The sequence below is a fragment of the Musa acuminata genome, chromosome BXJ1-8 (genome assembly GCF_036884655.1).
Source record: "Musa acuminata AAA Group cultivar baxijiao chromosome BXJ1-8, Cavendish_Baxijiao_AAA, whole genome shotgun sequence".
Taxonomy (NCBI): Eukaryota; Viridiplantae; Streptophyta; class Magnoliopsida; order Zingiberales; family Musaceae; genus Musa; species Musa acuminata.
In genome coordinates this window covers 4269434-4287603 of record NC_088334.1, presented here as the reverse complement: position 1 = coordinate 4287603, position 18170 = coordinate 4269434, and the positions used below count along the sequence as shown (strand labels likewise).

Here is an 18170-nt window from a genome sequence, read left to right as displayed (position 1 = left end):
AGACTATAAAATAATTGTATTAGGAAATGATAAGATCTAAGTTAATTAAAAATATTAGATGAATTTTAAAAAAATATTTTTCAAAAAATATTTTTTTTTGTGTTTTGTTTGTATGTTGAATCTTGGATTTTGATGATGAAATCAATTAGTAAATTATTTGATCAAATCTATATGTTGAGAAAAGTATACATGATTAACTACGATAACGATCAAGGCATAAAGCAAAACGAAGTGTCGGAGTCATGATCGAGATTTCATTGAGAGTTCGAGAGTTCATCGGAAGTCCGGAGGTTCGTCGAAAATGTTGCCCGAATTGATCGAGAAGAAACTTGTCGGAACTCGCTAAGAAGATCATCGTGAAATCTAGGAGATTATCAGAAGTCCACTGGAAGATTGTCGAGAGATCGTCGGAAGTCCATCGGACACTCGCCGGAAGAAACCTAAACTTACCGGGCTTATTTTGCTTAGTGTATGCCTTAAAAATCATAGTTAGCATATAATTAGGATTAGGTTTGGGAGATAATCTTATTAAGGGACAACTCGGCCTGTACTTGGACTAGTTTAGGCTGGATTCAAGGCCCAACCAAGTTGTTGGACCTTGTCTGGCGGTGGCACCACTAGACTAGGGCGATGGAACTGCCCAGGGAACGGTCTCCCAGGTGGTATGGGCAGTGGTACTGCCTTGTTAAGCGATGGTGCCGTCAAAGCTCAGTATCCGAGACTCTGTCAAGTGATGGTATCATCCAGTGTTAGAGTGTCAGGCGATAGTACCACCCAATATCAGAGTGTTAGGCAGTGGAACCGCCTAGTACTAGCGGTGGTATCGCCTAGTACCCAGGATATCCGGGATGAGACACTTTTTGGCTCTAATTTTAAAGTCATTGAGACCTATAAATATCTCACCCTTTTCTGCATGAAAGGATAGCAAAATTTTTAAGTATTGAGATGTAAAAAGTGTTGTAAAAGTGCAAGAGTCCTCCTCCTCTTTGTCTTTAGCTTTGTAATTATGTAATGCTTATAAGAGTTATCTCCTAAACTCATGAAAAGGATAAAGCGCTATAAAGAGGTGGTTGGTCTTCGCCTATTGAAGGAGGACCATTAGTGGATGCTGATAACCTCGACGAAGGAGGAATCAGAAGTGGATGTAGGTCACAATGATCGAACCACTATAAATTCTGTTGTGTTCTTTCCTTACTGCTTGTTCTCTTATAGCACTTTACTTCATTGCAAACTATTCAATCCCCTCTTCTCTACTCACTTGCAAACTAATCGTTTTCGTCGAACTTAGAATTTCATCGAATGAAGTTTTCTAAAATCATTGAAATTTATCATTTTTATCCGCTGCACTAATTGAAATGCCCCCCCCCCCTCCTTAGTATAAAGGAGTCCAATATTAATCTCTTAGTTTATACTTATGAATTATTTCGGATGAAACCAAGTGAGACCATTGGAGACATGTATACCCAGTTTACGAATGTCGTCAATGGTCTAAATGAACTTGGTAAAAGTTTTTCTAATTTCGAACTTGTTAACAAAATATTAAGATCCCTCCCAAAGAGTTAGGATCCTAAAGTAACGACAATTCAAGAAGCCAAGGACTTAAATAACTTTTCGCTCGAAAAATTTATTGGTTCTTTAATGACCTACGAAATGACTTGCAATGCTCATGAAGAGTTTGAGAACAACCTTCCAAAGAATACGAAGGATATTGCACTAAGAACTTAGAAGACCACTTGAAAGAAAATTTAAGTGATAAAGACTATGATGATGACTTAACACTCTTGACAAGAAAGTTCAAAAATTCATAAAAAGAAATAAATCTAAAAATGACATAAAAAATAAAATTGAACCTAAAAAAGAATAAGTTATATGTTACGAATGTAAAAAGCCGGGACATTTTAAAAGCGAATGCCCCCAAGTGAAGAAAAAACAACCAAAGAAAAGAATGTGCTCAAAGCAACATGCGATGACTTGAGCGATTCCAAAGATGAAGAACAAAACAATAAAGAAATCATCAACTACGCACTAATAGGTATCAGAGATGAGGTAAGTAGTTCATTAGATGCAAATTTATCTTTCAATAAGCTTTTAAGTAATTTTCATGATCTGTTCGATGAATGTAGAATAATGAGCAAAAAGTTTAACTGTTTGAAAAAGAAGCATGCCCTTTTAAATACTGAATTTGAAAAACTTAAACATGATAATCCTTCATTGCCTCCATGCACTAAGTGTGAATACTTAGAGACACTTAAGAAGGAAAACTTGCTACTCAAAGAAACTCTAAAAAAGTTTAAGGTTTATAGCAAGTACTTGAACATGATCCTCGCCAATAAGGGTCACATTCATAGAAAAGACGAAATCAGATTTGTGAGTAGCACTCACCAAAATTTAACCACCTTTATTAAATGTCCTACCTTTCATGTATCACCCCCCACCAAATATATTTTTTATTGTAAACTCGGACATGTTGCTTATAAATGTTCATTTAAGAGATATAGTCTACACAAATTGATTTGGGTTCCTAAAGGAATCATAAAGAACTCCATATAAAATGATAAGTTGATTAGATCGATTTTTAAGGTACCTAAGGTTAAATGGTTACATAAAAATCACCATTCTTTGTATAAATGTTTACCATCATAAGCTAGAGCAAAACTAATACATTGATAATGGATGTACATCGGAGTTCCAAAATACCCCATAAAGCTCTCTAGTCAAAACAATAAAGGAAAGATCATTAGAGTAGAACTATTAGTTGCAAAATGATTGAAGATGCTTTATATTCAATCATGATGACTTAATGATGTAATGATTATTTAAAATCTTATGTTATAAACATTTGATCTTGATTTTTTGATATTTGAAACTTGAAAATTCTTATGCATAAGTTCCTCTTTTATATTTTCCAGATTTCTTGACCTTTGAAAATTGAATCTTCTTTTATAAGATTGTTTACTTTTATTCCTTCTCTTTGCAATTTACAAAACAAAAGTTCTGATTCATAGATAATTAGTATATTTGAACTAATAGTTTCTGTAAGTATTCTTGTGAAAGTCAAAACTTGGAAATAAGTTGATATGATGTTTATGCAAATAAACGTTTGCACCACACTATGACTATGATATTGCTTGTCTCAAATGAAAAGGAGGCAAGAGTACTTGCTTGCTATATGTAACGTCCCATTAGTCCCACATCGGAAGTGGACAATGAGTATGATTAGCTTAATTGAGATGCAACAAATTCGTCAATATTTGAATACTTTGTTTAGACATTTTGATTTACCACCACCTAAATATGTTATGTATTTTCTTATAAAAGTAAGTAGGGAACTAAAAAGCACCATGATGAGTTGTACTCTTTAATACTTTTTACATTCCATGACGTACCCTTTCACGTCGTATGCTTTTCAATATTATGATGCGCTTGTTGATGATGGTTTAATGCTTGAAACACTCTAAGAATTAGGCATGATAAATCTTTTGAATGCATAAATTCCTTGATATATTGTTCAATTTTTTTGGTTTTCTTTTTAAATCGAGAACGTTTTTCTTTCTCGTGATATTTACAAAAGAAAATATTCGACTTTTGGTCTTATTTCTCATGTGATTATTATTTGTAAAGTTAGGGATGTTAAATTGTCCAAATGCATGAGTTTGTTGTATATATTTTTTGGACTTTTTTTATTTTTTTAATAAAGCTTTTATGAAATCTGGAATATCAATTTACTTGGTATCAAATTTATTCTATACCCTTACTCTATCACTTAATGATTTTTGATACACCTAGTCCCTTCACTCATGGATTTCATTAACAAATACATCTCTCGTGGATTTTATTTATGGATTTTTTATCATTCATTTGATGCTTGTTTCCCATGAATTCTTCCTTACTCTTCTCATGAAAGAAGAATTTTTATGGACTTTTAGTATGTGATAAGTTCCTCTTAAGGGCCAACTAGGCCCGTAATTAGATTGGTTTGGGCTGGATTTAAGGCCCAACCAGATTGCTGGACCCTGTTTGGCGATGGCACTAACAGACTGTGGCGGTGGAACCGCTTAGGAAACGGTCTCCCATGTGGTCTGGGCAGTGGTACTGCCCAAATTGAGCAGTGGTATCACCATAGCTCAGTATCTGAGACTCTATCAGGCGGTGGTACCGCCTAATACCTTGGAAACCCGGGATGATACACTTTTTGGCTCCAATTTTGAAGTCATTTGAGCCTATAAATATCCCACCCTTTTTTGTATTAAAAAATAACAAAGTGATACATAAGTGTGAAAAAATCTTTGAAGTGTTTGGGTATAAAAAGTGTCGTAAAAGTGCAAGAGTCCTCCTCCTCTTTCTCTTTAGATTTGTAATCATATAAGAAGAGGTGTGAGGCTCGTAAGGGTTATCTCCTAAACCTGTGAAAATGAGAAAGCACTGTAAAGAGGTAATTGATTTTTGCCTATTGAAGGAAGACCATAAGTGGATACCGGTGATCTCAAAAAAGAAGGAATCAGAAGTGGATGTATGTCACAATAACCAAACCATTATAAATTCTGATGTGTTCTTTTCTTACTACTTGTTCTTTTTAGTGTACTTTACTTTACTTCATTACAAACTATTCAATTCCCTCTTCTCTACTTACTTGCAAACTTATTCGAATCTAACTAATGGTTTTCATCGAACTAAGAATTTCGTCGAATGAAGTTTTTCAAAATTATTAAAATTTATCGTTTTTATCCATTGCGCTAATTCACCCTCCTCTTAGTGGTGCTGTTGTTGATCCTAACAGTGTCAACTATCTTTATTTTTAGAATTATCTAACAATATCTTTTGTTCCTTTTTATAAGGATTTATGAAAAATTATTTATTTTGGATGAGCTCTTATGATTTTACTCGGCTTATAGAGTGTGATGCTTATAAAATAATAGTTCCTCTATTCTAAACATATTTATCTAAATATTAATATTATTATATAGTTTTAAAATAAGAAAAAAAAGAAAAACAAAGAAAAATAAGGACAAAAATAAGTAGGTGACAATTTTCTAGGTATATAAAAAGTGAGATATTTTTCAAAATATAAAAAAAAATAAGGTTTTATTTTTTGTTCTACGCCCAAAATTCTTCTCAATTTTTATGAACCCGATGATGTATTTATTTCATATAAAAACAAGTTAAATCGACTTCACTCATCTACATTTGATGGACGACGATCACCTCATTACTATCTAATCTCAACTTAACTGTTGGATAAACATATAATTAGGTCGAAAGAAATCTCATGTGGTTATTGAATACGATTGTGATAAATGTTGACGGCCGGCTTACACGCAGGAACAGTTAAAAGGAAGCATCTCCGTTCTCTCAGCATTGAAACCTTAAAAAACGTTGATCTCGCATCTCCAAAACGCCCGTCACTTGAAACTTCTACGCGGTCCCCCTACCGCAGCACACGTCTCCATACTTCTAAGATCCTACGGCAGGCCTATCTCTCTCACATGAATCCCTATGCGTTCACCTGGAAACAACAACTACGCCATTCTGTTAATCGAGCCCAAATTCGCGTCCCAGTAATTGCACCCTACAATTACATGCGACGTCAAAACAAATGGGACCCACTTGTTTTTGGGGGCAGACGCCTCCGTTCACAAGGCTGGTAGTCTTTGCGGGTAGGCTAACCACCTCGCTTCCGGGTCAATAATCCGCATAATTACGTCATATATACATAAACTCTATCCGAAGTAAAAAAGTGGGACCCGCTTTTTGCACAACACTCGTCCATTTACGAGGCAGGTAGTTTTCCGAGTAGCCGAGCGCGTCCTGCCGCCCTCGTTCGGGCTCAATAAACCGCATAATTACGTCATATATATATTTGCTTTTTCTTTTGTCTTTCTGTCTCTCTCTCTCGTCCGGAGATCGCGGCTGCACACCCCCGTGCGTCTACGGTCTCCGACGATCTTTCCCCTTCCCTTTCCTAGGGTGTTTCCATCGAATCCACGAGGCCGATCGATTGCTGCTCTACCCGCTCCGCGTCGGTTCCTCCTTGCTCTCGCCTTCGCTCCCCTTTTAGGGTAGTTCTCCTAATCGGCGTCCATCAGTTGATCATCACTCCGGGACCATCTTTTTTTTCTCTTCTTGATCTCTCTTTGTTTGCGGTAATCAAGATTGAGATCTTCGTCATGATGGTTTTGCTTTTGGCAGGGCTATTTACAATTGAGTGAAGCATGAGTTCCAAGGAAGTCTTTACTTCTCTGAAAAAGTTATTCCCGCAGGTATTACATAATATGTCCTCGATAGATTTCTATGCCCTCTTACATAATTATTTTACGTGTTCATTTGCCCTAAAATTTATATGTTTTTTGATATAAAGAAACTAAGACATTTGTTTGCTAACCGAGACAGATTGACAAGCAATCCATCATGTAGTTGAATAAGAATAAATTACTGATTTCTGAGGACCTGCATTTTTCTCTACATCTTTGTTCATAGTCCTACAGGGAAAGTATCGGTGGTGGCTGTTAACTTTCCTTCTGTTGGAAAAGTATTCGTGAGATGATGATCTCTGTTCTTGCCCTTACAGGTTGATCTTCGCATACTGAAGGCTGCTGCCATTGAGCATGCTAATGATGTTGATTCTGCAGCTGAATTTATTCTCTTAGATGTTCTACCATCTATTGTTGGATCCTGTGAAGCATCATGCACATTGCAAGATATAGATGAAACAGAACATTCGATGGTGGTCGGTAAGATTGTTTTTGGCCTGTGATTGAGTATTTCAACTCTGGAGATTATGGTTTTTTATGCTGTACTAGTCAAGCACCTAAAACCAGTGATCTTTTGCTGTGTATTAGTTGCTGGTATGTTTTGTCCCATTTGCTACTTGAATGCATATATATTCATGTTGATACCAAGCAAATTGTTGGGCCAATTTGAACTGATTTGCTGTTTGCTTGAAATTGCATTACATTTGAATTTACCAGTCGGGAAGGGCAAACGGCCTATTCTGTCTGGAAATCGAGAAGAGGAAGAGACCACAAGTCATCTTTCAGGACAAGAGCCAGTATCATGTGAAATTGCAGTTTCTGATGGTTTTACAAGTTCTGCAAGTGTGATGTCACCATGCATTGGGGAAGCAGATCCGAGAGGTTTACAGGTTGGCATTACAGATTATATGAAGGAACTGGAGTGCCCAACATCATGCCATAATGCTTTTGAGGAGCTGAACACAGTTGCAGACTCAGAACCAAACTTTATGGAGAAGGGAATTGATCAAACCTCTCTTCATCCCAATTCACATGTTCATGAAAAGTTTGTGGATGTTGCTCTTTTTAACTTGAGTGTTCAAGTTAATGTTCCCCAAATAAGTCCTGGCTCTGCACATGATGAGCATTCTTTGGAGCAAATCATGATGCAATCATCTACTGGAAAGTCGGAAACTATTGTTAATGTTATTCATGGTAGTGCCCAAATAGATTCATCATTAACTGCTTTGCTTGTTAATGGGGATGTTCAGAATGCTGCATTGGAACCATTTGAAAGGAATTCTAATGCTACAGAGAACCGGAAATTAATGAATGATGGGACCTTCTCTGTAAATGGTTCTGTGGAACAGTCAAGATGTTCGGTTGAGCCTGCCAGCGTTCAGTATCTTAATGACTTGGAAGTTAATGATTCTGTTTCAGCTGCTACTATGGCAGCTGAAGATTTTAAAGTTTGTGGGGGTTGTCTTGTAAATGAGGTTACCACCAGTACTACTGAATATGAAGAACTGCACTCTGAGTTGGCAGATGACAATGATCTACCTGCAAATCTAAATAACCGATCAGGCCATTTTGTTAACACTGGATATCTTGAAGATCTTCTTTCTAATGCCAAAAGCAATAAGGTAAATCTTCTGTTGTGTGCCGTTCGTTCATTCACTATCTCTGCGACTTTGAACAACACATTGTGTGTAAAACCCAGTGGTGAGTCATAATAGATTCTTAGATAGCTTATTCTAATCAATTTTTGGAATTTGGAGTACAAAATCATTGATATGCGGTGTTTCTACACTCTTCTTGGGCAATGTTCAGCATGTAGGTCTTGAAGACAAATTGTTTACTTGATATCTTTAACTTCTCACAAAGGAAAAGTTTAACATCGTACGGGCCGTATCCTGTTTTCCTTCTTCTTTTGTTGGTTAAGTGTACCTGTTGATGGCTTGAAGGCTTTGATATCTTTGTTTGGCAAGTAGGGCTTTGTGTTGATGTGTCTTTTCAATTCCTCATCTACATGTTTCCTAGCTTCCATAATTCACTTTTCCCTTTGACTTGAGTGTAAAGTTTTGTCGATATCTGCTTTCATTCTCTGTTACTGCATTGTCTACATTTATGTAGCTGTCTTTTCCAGTAAAATCTTCTTTTGCTATCTAATGTTTCTAGGTTCACATAAATATTTCTGGCTTATGCGGTTCATTTTCTGGTTTGCTTTTACTTAATTCCTGAAAGTTGATGCAGACAAATTTGTTGTCTGCAATGGAATTGACAACTAATATGATGAGAGAGGTGAAGCTTTTGGAAGAAAGGCGCAAGCAGGCTAAAGAGGCTGCTACCATTGCTGGTCAAGATATTCTTGCCAAGATGGAGGAACTTAAGGACATATCAAGACATGCAAAGGAAGCAAATGACATGGTGTTTGTACTTTTCTTATATGCTTGTTTCTTTTTTTATTGCTAGAGGAAGATGCTAAAAAATTTTCCTAATATTTGCAGCATGCTGGCGAGGTTTATGGTGAGAAAGCTATATTGGCGACTGAAGCTCGAGAGCTTCAGTTCAGACTCCTCAGTTTGTCAGATGAAAAGAATAAATCTCTTTCAATGATTGAGGAGGTGTGGACTGACACTTTGTTTGTGAATATACATACAAGCACATGCTTACTCCAGTTTTCTATGTGCATGTTTATCACACAGTATATTGGTTTTTTCCTAAATCTGATAAGCATAAATTATCAAAAACAAGACATTGCTCAACTGTCTTGGTGGCTAAACGGATGCTTTCCCATCATTGAGATGTAATTTAGCAAAGTATAATCCCTTTACCATTTTAACTGAATTCTTGTATGTGCTTACTGTCTTCCATCTCTATTTTAGATTGTTTCACCTCATCATTATATTCATGGGTCTGTTTCGAAAACGTCTGAAACCGTTTAACTTTACATGGTTTTTTTCTCATTTCACATAGTATATTGTTTCTTGTTTAATACTAGCTGAATTACTTGCCCTATATCACTATGTAGGTTGCTTCAATGGATGCATGCAAAGATTTAAAGATGGAAAAATATGACCAGTAATTTTCAAACAAAAGAATGTACTTTTTCTTCACTATATGTGCCTGTTCATTACTCATATGATAAATTTAATAACATTAATAACAGTAATATTATTACTTTCCGCCAAATCCTTAGTGATGATAGTAAGCCTTGGAGTCATGGTGCTCCTTTTGTGATTTGGGTTACCATGAGTTCAAGTCAGAGAACTTCTTTACATGCAAAATTAAGACTGCATATGTTGACTTTTACCAGACCTTGCATTCTTGGGAGCCTCATGCATTGGGTCCTCATTTCTCATCATATTTTTTGATGATATCCTTTTGTCCCATGATTCAAGTTGCAACAGTGGTCTGATGTAGCAGTAACCTACATTCTCACTTAATTTCAGGTTTTGGTTTCTCATGCTTCTTGTAGTCCAACTTTCATCTTAATTGCAATATAGCCATTTTGCATCTAATTTAAGAGTGCATTCCAGATTATGTACTTTGAGTTGCTTATCTTTACAAATAGAACTCATAGTATGATCGCTTTACATATTGTATTTTAACCAATATATTCTTACACATCCTCTCTGGTTTTCCTTTTAAACTTAGTTGTATTTTCTTTTTATTGTGACGACTCTCAAATTTTAAACAATACAATAGTCCTACTATTGTTGTCTCCTACCAGGATGACATTATTATCTCTGCCATTTACTTTCAGATGTATTACTCTATCCTATGTGAATTTCTACTATATGGATTATGCACATAATGTCTTCCTTTTTTGGTATTTTTTTCTTTTTATAAAATTTCAATTCTGCAGTATCAGTTTGCAGGTCATGATTGTGTTCTGATCAAATATTTATCAAAATTTTATTTATTTTGTTTATATGGATATTCATTATTCTGAAAACATTTGTGTTCTTTGAGAATTAATATTGGGTGAGTCTGGGTACAATGACATGGTTATTCCTGTGCAATGTGTATGATTTGAGTTTGTGTGGTGGAAACAATTGTACTGATATGGATAAAGCTTCATGAATTGAGCCTTCCTAGACATTGTATCGGCGGGAGCCTCTACGCTGCATTCGCCCTATTTGAGAATTTATAATGTTGTCATTCCGTAGGATACATATCCCTATGATTAGATATGATATCACATTAAAAGACCATAGAAATAAGAAAGTTCTTAATATTTGTCTATTGTTTCATTATCTCTTCACAATTTATTTGCATAACCTTCTATAGTTCTATTAATATTTGAACATCAAGAACTTGATTATGCATATCTTATGTTATCTAAGCCTTTTGGAGTAAAAATGAACTTGAAATGTCATACGTACTTGTGAACTTTATCCAGATTCGCCAAACTGTTGAAGCAAGCATAGTTGCAATGGAGGAGGAAATTGCAGCAGCTGAACAAGAAAAGCTTGAGAAGGAAGAACTAGCTCTCAAGGCTCTTAGCAAACAGGAAGCTGTTATGGCTGCAGCAATGGAAGAGTCAAAAAAGTTACAACAAGAAGCAGAAGCTAACTCCAAGGTATTGTAAATTGGTCAATATTTTTAAACATCGTATTACTTACAAAATGAATCAGCTGAGCACGCCAATGTCTCTACTTTGCAGATGAGGGAGTTCTTGATGGATCGTGGCCGTGTAGTTGATGCACTCCAGTAAGTTTTGATGTTGCCATTTCTTTTCAGTTTCTGATGTGCTTACCTTAAACATTGAAATGTTCCAACCTCAAATTGATTATTTATGATCCTGAATGTAGACTACAATATGAATTTTTTTTTTAATTTCTTCGACCTTCTACCCTGGAATAATTTGAATATTATTCTCAAAGTATGTCTCACTATATTTTAACAAGGGTTCATTTACACCAATAAGCTTTACATCAAACAAAAGAAGTTTATGAAATTTTGGTAGTTAAAATCTGATCTCTTTCTTTTTGGTATTTGCATTCATTCTTTATTTCTTTCTTGGTTAAATGACAGGTGCGCTTAACTTTAAACTATGTATTTTTGTTTCAGAGGTGAAATTAATATTATCTGTGAGGATGTCATGTTGCTAAAAGAAATAGTCGATGGCCGTGTGCCATTGAATGGATCTCTTCGTTCGACAGCTTTGAGCTTGTTGGCTTCATCAAGCTCATCATCCTATAGGAGCAAACGTTCATCAGATGGGGTTCTTGAGCACGATGATCTTCCGGAGAAGTCTGCAATCACTGAGCAAGAACAACATAAGATTCAACAGAATGATAAAAGCAACCTCAGCGGCGGCATTCACGTAGCACAACCAGATGATGGCTGGGAGCTTTTAAAAGGTGGAGTATTGTGAAGCTAGACGAATGGAGTTACAATTTGTTTTCTTCCTAATTTTGGTAGTTAAAATCATATTGCTGATTACTACTACTACTACTTAGCTGCAAACATGATGAGATTCATGTGGTTACTCTCTTGCACGCCCCAGCTGAAGTTTGTGAAGCACATGCAGCTATTGTTGCAATTTTTGGTTTCTTTCTTTCTTTTTATTTTTTTGGATGAGATGCGAAAATGTCATCATGGTGTTACGGACTTTGTTTTGCTCAAGACATGTATCTGTGGTACCATGACCACTTGCTCGTTAAATCCATGATCATTCTTATTGCCCTCAAGAACTTGGTGTGTCCATCTTTGGCTTTAACTGTTCCACGAAACCCTGACCATAGTTCTATAATCGATGGTTTCAGTTTTGTCAAATTTGAAATTAGATCAGTTCCAGACATTTTGGAACCCTCGATTTCAGTTTTGATTGATGATGATGATGATGATAATAATAATAATAATAATAATAATAATAATAATAATAATAATAATAAACCTTACTCTACCAAGATTCGAACCATTACACCATGAATTATAAGAATTATAAGAATAACTATTACACCATGAAACACATTTATTCTAATCTTTTTTCGTTTTTAGTTGATTTGAAATCAAATTGGAATCATTAATTCTAATTCCAATTTCTAAGAACTAGAATTGAATCATATGGTCTTTGTTTTCATTCGATTCATAATCGTCAAATCATTCAATTTGATTTTGATTTTGAACCAAGTCGTTGTCAAGGCTAAAGGCTAATCCGTATCCTTGCACCCTCTCGATGGTGTCTTAATAGTCTGTTGATCTTTTGATGTTTGGATCTTGGAAATCTGCCTCTAACACAATCTTTCTTGTGCACTGTTTCTCTCGTGATAGGTCAAATGACAAACATCACATTGGCATATTCTTCACTAATGGTAGCCATTGCAGTCTTTTACCTTATGCAAAGGCCATCTAAGTCTTCACCTCTGTATATTTAGTCAAGTCACCACCTCGATATCTTCATCAATTGCATCACCAAAATCAAGTGTGTGCGTCTTAAAGCTGTCTTCGACTCTGGTGCCACACGAGATGTGTCTTACACTATCAGATGAGAAAACTAGGAACATGGTATCGCTCTTATCTTTGCAAGTGTTATGTCATTGACCTCCATCCGAAAAAGGTGTCATGAGGTTGATGCTTTTGCTTTATGTGCTATCTTACGAGTAGACTCGATTCATATAACTTGCACGTTTCACCAAGACTAGCCCTCGTGTCCACTTTTGCACAAGTCAATCCTCCGTTAAGCCCGATGCTCATCCACTTGATCTTGCAATGCAATTCATTGACCATCACGTCACTTAGTTTTTGTAGCGTTCATCTTTGCTACCCTTGTCCTTTGGCTTTAAAGAGAGAGCCGCAAGGTTGAGTAGGCATGCTTCTCATAGGCATCTCCTTGGTGATGTGCATGTGATCTATTGTACAAGAAGCATCCCATTGAACTCCATGGGACTGCCATTAACAGTCTGTCATCCGCATACAAACTCTTTGCAAGTGTCAAAATTTTCAAATCGATGAATCCTTATTCGAACTCTTTCGATCACCAATCAACCATTCTTTGACTTGCATGGTTTCGTCACCAATCAAGAAATTATGACACTGAGCTAAAACTCAAACTTAAGCCTCGTTTATAAAGATTTGAATTAGGAAATCATAAATTCTAAAAACTTAAGCCAATTGATTCAATATATTTATAACTTTAATCATGATAAATTCACATTAAGTCATGATTAATATTGCATTGACCCACTCTTTTAGTGTTTAATTAAAAGTATCTTCTTTTGATAGCTTCATCAAGACAGAAACATAAACACAAACATAAGGAAGCTTAAAATGACAAATTCTAGAGCAGCTCCCTACAATAAAAAGTACCATGGTGTGTTCGTTGATGTCTATAGAAAAAGCACATCATTTGAAAGCTTGCAGTAATACTGTAAAGATACCAGCACACAGGAAAACCACAGTCGGGGGGTAGTAAGCATCTATGGAAGCACAGCACATAAAGGGGCAAGCACAACACGGGTTAATGCCAGCAGCAGCAGAAACAATTATCGGTGCATCTTCCAGAGATCAACCTCCCCTGGCTTCCCTCCTGGTGGCATCGTGAAGGATGTCGATGTCGACCCCGTCAGGAGGGAGTTGGACATAGCGTACCACTGATCCCCTGATGAAACAATTCCGGACCGACAACTGCAATAAACCAGAGAAGTTTGAGCTCAAAGCAAAGTGACGTCTTTCTTAAAAATACATGAAGCCATTAAAAAATGAGAACTGAAAATGGTGCAAATGTAATGGTCTTTATCTCGAAGTTCTATTCTCTTACCCAACTAAGCAGTTCAATTGACAGAACTGAAAATGGAGTTCTATTCTCTCATCAAGTCACAACCTGGTGAGAGATCTAACTAATGGAAAATAAGACTCCTAGGCTCTTGTTGCCTTACATATGTTGAAGTTTGTAAGTCCAGTGAATGCATCAGATGTTTTGTTCATCAGAATAATGTGTGTCGATGCAATCAGATGCATTTGCGAGAGGAATGATGCAAGGTGACTAACTTGTACCAGAAAGGCTCACAAGCAATGATACAGGTGGTAAAAATCTTCACAAATCCAGTCAGGACACTAGGATGATCCTCAAATATACCATTAAGTAACATGAAGCAAAATCCCAGCGCAACTCTATCCCACCGAGTTCCTATAACTCCTTGCAAAATCTCTTCAATTTGGCCTTTGAAGAGTATTCCACAAGCTCACGTCGTGTTGCAGGCAAAGAAGAAATAAAGTGATATGAAAAAGCCTACAGTATTTCAATAACAAACATGACCAGACAACAAGAAAGAAAGAGTATGTCGAATAGGAAAATGATTCAGGAGATATCCTCAAGTGAAAATTTATCAATCATATGCAAATTATATATGATAGTTATAGAAAGGCATGTACAAATTTGATGATTTCAACATTCTATAATGCAACTTTAATATTGACAACATGGCAAACTTATTTCAAAAATTAAAGCAGATGTATTGAGCTGAATTGTCCCGCTAAAGAGAGGACAAATAATGTAGCCTCACTTTAGGACAACAATGTTGGTAGGCTACAGCTTAATCAGCTTAGCACCCCATTCAGATGAAAACAGGTACAATGATGAACAGAGGAAAAATGGATAGGGGACTACCACTGCCAAACTTTTTGTAACAATGAGAATATACTATATCATCCAAATTTTTCTGGTTAAGAAATCCCCATCTTCAAAAAATCAAACAAGAAACTCGACATTGGTAATATATCATATCATCCATCCTTTTTCCAGTCAGGAATCCCTTGTATTCAAAAGATCAAACAAGAAAAAAAGGATAGGGGCCTGCAGCAACTAAACATTTCATGACATTAAGTATATATCATATCGTCCAACTTCTTCTAGTCAAGAATTCCATCTTCAAAAATGTCAAACAAGAAAACAAGGGTATAGGCCTGAAGCAACTAAACTTTTCAAGACATTGATAATATATCATATCATCCAACTTTTTCCGGTCAAGAAACCCACATCTTCTAAATTATCAAACAAGAAAACACAGATAAGGGCCTGCAGCAACTAAACTTCACATAACACTGAGATCCCAAGTCCTTTCTAGTCAAGAATCCCCCAACTTTAACAAAAGCATCCAGACATTTTCCTGGTCTTGTTAGGACTCTCTAAGGTTGGAAGAAAACTAAATGCAGTTAACAACTCCACTTTACCCTGATACAGAATGTGCCCCTTAGAAAGAGACTGAAATCTTTTGGGAATCTTATGGTTACAGGTTAAGTCTACTCCATAGAGATGATAAAAGATAATAGTCACCCAATAGATCTTTCCAATTTGAGATTCCCAAATTCCTAAATCATCAATCAGATCCCTGTTTGTGCTCTAGTATGCATGATAATAGACTTATTAAATTAGAACTTTAAAGTTTAATGTTTACATATAATCAGAAAGTTTAGACTTAAACTAATATGGTTCAACTCTAGATATAGCCACCGAACAAAGTAAGACTAGATTTTGAATAGACCTAATCGCAGCTGGCCTATATTTTTCAGATGCAAAATAGTAAAAACAACAAATAAGCCAGTGATTTAAATTCTAAAAGTAACAAGCATAAATATAAGCAAATTCAGATAAGTTGAGTATTGGGCATGCCCATAATAAATAATATCTGCAAATGCTACAAGTATGGCTTTGGTCAGCCTGTTATGATAGAATAGGCTATCGATCTCTGGAGTCTGGAATACCTTAATAAACCAAATGGTAAGAAAAAGAAACAGAAGCAACTATTCCCAAATCACAGCCTTCAGGGAGAAAAGAACACTCAAGTTGGATCTTACCATAAAAGGGCATACCCAGAGGCTCCTACCAATGCAAGGTCTGGAGAGGGTCAGTTAATGTACGCAGCTTTATCTTTAAATATTTAAAGAGGCTGTTTCCGTGACTCGAATCCTGGTCTCCCAGGTCGCAAAGAAGGAACCTTACCTTACCATACTGAAGATAATGTTTCACCCATAATAGACTCATTCATTATCCAAAGTCAGATTATGAACTGATGACTAGAGTTGGTATCTTGGCCTAATATAGTTGAAGATCATATTTGGCGCTTATTGTCCTAATATTTAAGTCCATAATTTGGAAATTAGTTTCTGTACTGGTAATTAAGCCCACTCCAAATAGTTGAAATTATGGACAGTTCAATGCACCAATGTACGTCAATAGAGATTATTGCAGATACTGTATACATTCGAAGCAGGAAATGTGACTGGTTGAAGCAAAATCAAGATTCCATTTCACTATGGGAACTTTGCTCTCTTTTCTTTTATTTTTTTGCTCTATCTTCCTGGTATCCTTCTTTTCTTCATCCTTCTTGCTACTGTGATTATCAATTCGATAGCAGCATATAAAATAATTTCAATTCCAAAGAGATCCTTAACGGAGAAAGATAAGTGTCGTCTAGGACAAGGTTACAATATAAAACTGCTGTCAGTTGAGCAGATCTCGCCAACCTATCTTGCACTCTTTTATCTTTTCTCCTGCATAGATCTTCATATGTTTCATTGCTTTACAGTTTTTTTGTTTTGTGTCATTCCTAACTTGGTTTTGATCTTTACATGCAGAAGTTTGAATAAAAAGTTTTTATCTACACATGACAAAAAGGATCGTCAATATGGTTATGCTCTTAAGCCAAGAAAAAGGAATGTTCATACCAGGAAAATCCTTATGAGGAGACAGACACTGGAAAGTGGGCATTGGCCAAGTTTCACTAAACTGCTATATTGTGTATTGCACTTCATATTTAGTGTACTTCTCTCTTTCTTTCTTTTTTGCTAATTACACTTCATAATTTAGGTCTGTGAATTATGAGGTGTTGCTTCAATGCCTTTATGTGTGTTCTACGGTAATGTTTAATTTTCTCAACTCACTTCGACCACCCTCTCCTCTCCCTCAGGTTGCTCAAACCTATCTCTTTCCACCTTCTAATCTAATTGGTTTGACACAGATGATAAAAGTGAATTCGATTAATGAATCCAACAAGAAGAGGTTTGGCATAACCACAATGAGCTTAGACCACCAGACCGAGAAATGAATCCATTGAACCAATACAACTTACTTAAGGACCAACTCTTCTGTCAACTGGATCTCATTCATCACCTTAATGAAAAATAAAAAGGACAAACAACACATTGCAAGCTAAGATTATTCTCCATTTCAGTCCTGCATCAAAATGTCCGTGACAGAATCACCCACGACAAATAAAATAATTTTTTGACAAGGAAAACTGGTTTTAATTGCTCAGACGAAAAAAGAATGATTTTCCAATCGCCAATAGACGTTAGGATCATAAACCCTAAACCTAACATTAGCAGCGTAGACACCAATAGGCAGTCCACGAGTCAAGATTACGGATATGCATATACATCCACGCCAGCACACACAAAAATCAAACAGAAAATCCACAGAGAAAACTGGAAAAGGAAGAAGAAGAACGAAATCAAGAAGAAGAAAGAGATGGGGCGAGGGTACCATGTGAGGATACTTGTCTTGGTCAACGACCCGGATGTTTTCGAGCTTGATGTTGAGATACTGATCGACGGAGTGGAGGGTCCCTCTGATGGCGAGATCGTTCTTCAGCTCCACCGTCACTTCTTTCCCAACCAACTCCTTGAAGTAGGAGAAGAAGAGCTGCAACAAAGGCGAAAGCAAGTCCAAATGAGTTGACATCAACCAGAAGAGAACTGCGGAAGATACAAAGAACAATTGCGAAGGGAAGTAACAGTACCATCTTGGCAAGGTAGATGGAGAGAGGGAGACGGAGAGCGGAGCGGGCAGGGAGGCGAGGGAGAGGAGAACGCAGGGCACGGTGTCGCGGCGGCAGAAGGCATATAGACCAACTTGGAGCGAACCGACTTTAAGCTAATTACCCGATCCGAGTCCGACTCGATCGAATGGCCTCTCATCTCAACACAATTGACGGA

The 18170-nt window shown here is 36.5% G+C and overlaps 2 protein-coding genes across 3 annotated transcripts; one reads left to right on the top strand and one right to left on the bottom strand.

Moving 5' to 3' along the window:
* The first annotated feature begins 5869 nt into the window (after window positions 1-5869).
* Window positions 5870-11955, top strand: LOC103993722 (uncharacterized). 2 transcript variants are annotated; one of them, XM_009413892.3, is made up of 9 exons: window positions 5870-6056; window positions 6187-6257; window positions 6566-6728; window positions 6966-7870; window positions 8481-8654; window positions 8735-8851; window positions 10633-10812; window positions 10897-10943; window positions 11304-11955. In XM_009413892.3, exons 2-9 carry the CDS (start codon window positions 6210-6212, stop codon window positions 11608-11610), a joined length of 1941 nt encoding a protein of 646 aa, XP_009412167.2. In that variant the 5' UTR covers window positions 5870-6056; window positions 6187-6209; the 3' UTR covers window positions 11611-11955. The 2 variants fall into 2 exon arrangements, with proteins under 2 accessions (XP_009412167.2, XP_009412168.2); XM_009413893.3 differs by lacking the exons at window positions 5870-6056; window positions 6187-6257 and having other exon boundaries at window positions 6642-6842.
* A 1524-nt stretch (window positions 11956-13479) lies between these two features.
* LOC135587135 (sm-like protein LSM2) lies at window positions 13480-18132 on the bottom strand. Its single transcript, XM_065078170.1, has 3 exons — window positions 17975-18132; window positions 17719-17877; window positions 13480-13862 (listed from the first exon to the last, which is right to left on the bottom strand). The coding sequence occupies exons 1-3, from the start codon at window positions 17975-17977 to the stop codon at window positions 13743-13745; spliced, it is 282 nt and encodes a 93-aa protein (XP_064934242.1). The 5' UTR covers window positions 17978-18132; the 3' UTR covers window positions 13480-13742.
* Between the last annotated feature and the right edge of the window lie 38 nt (window positions 18133-18170).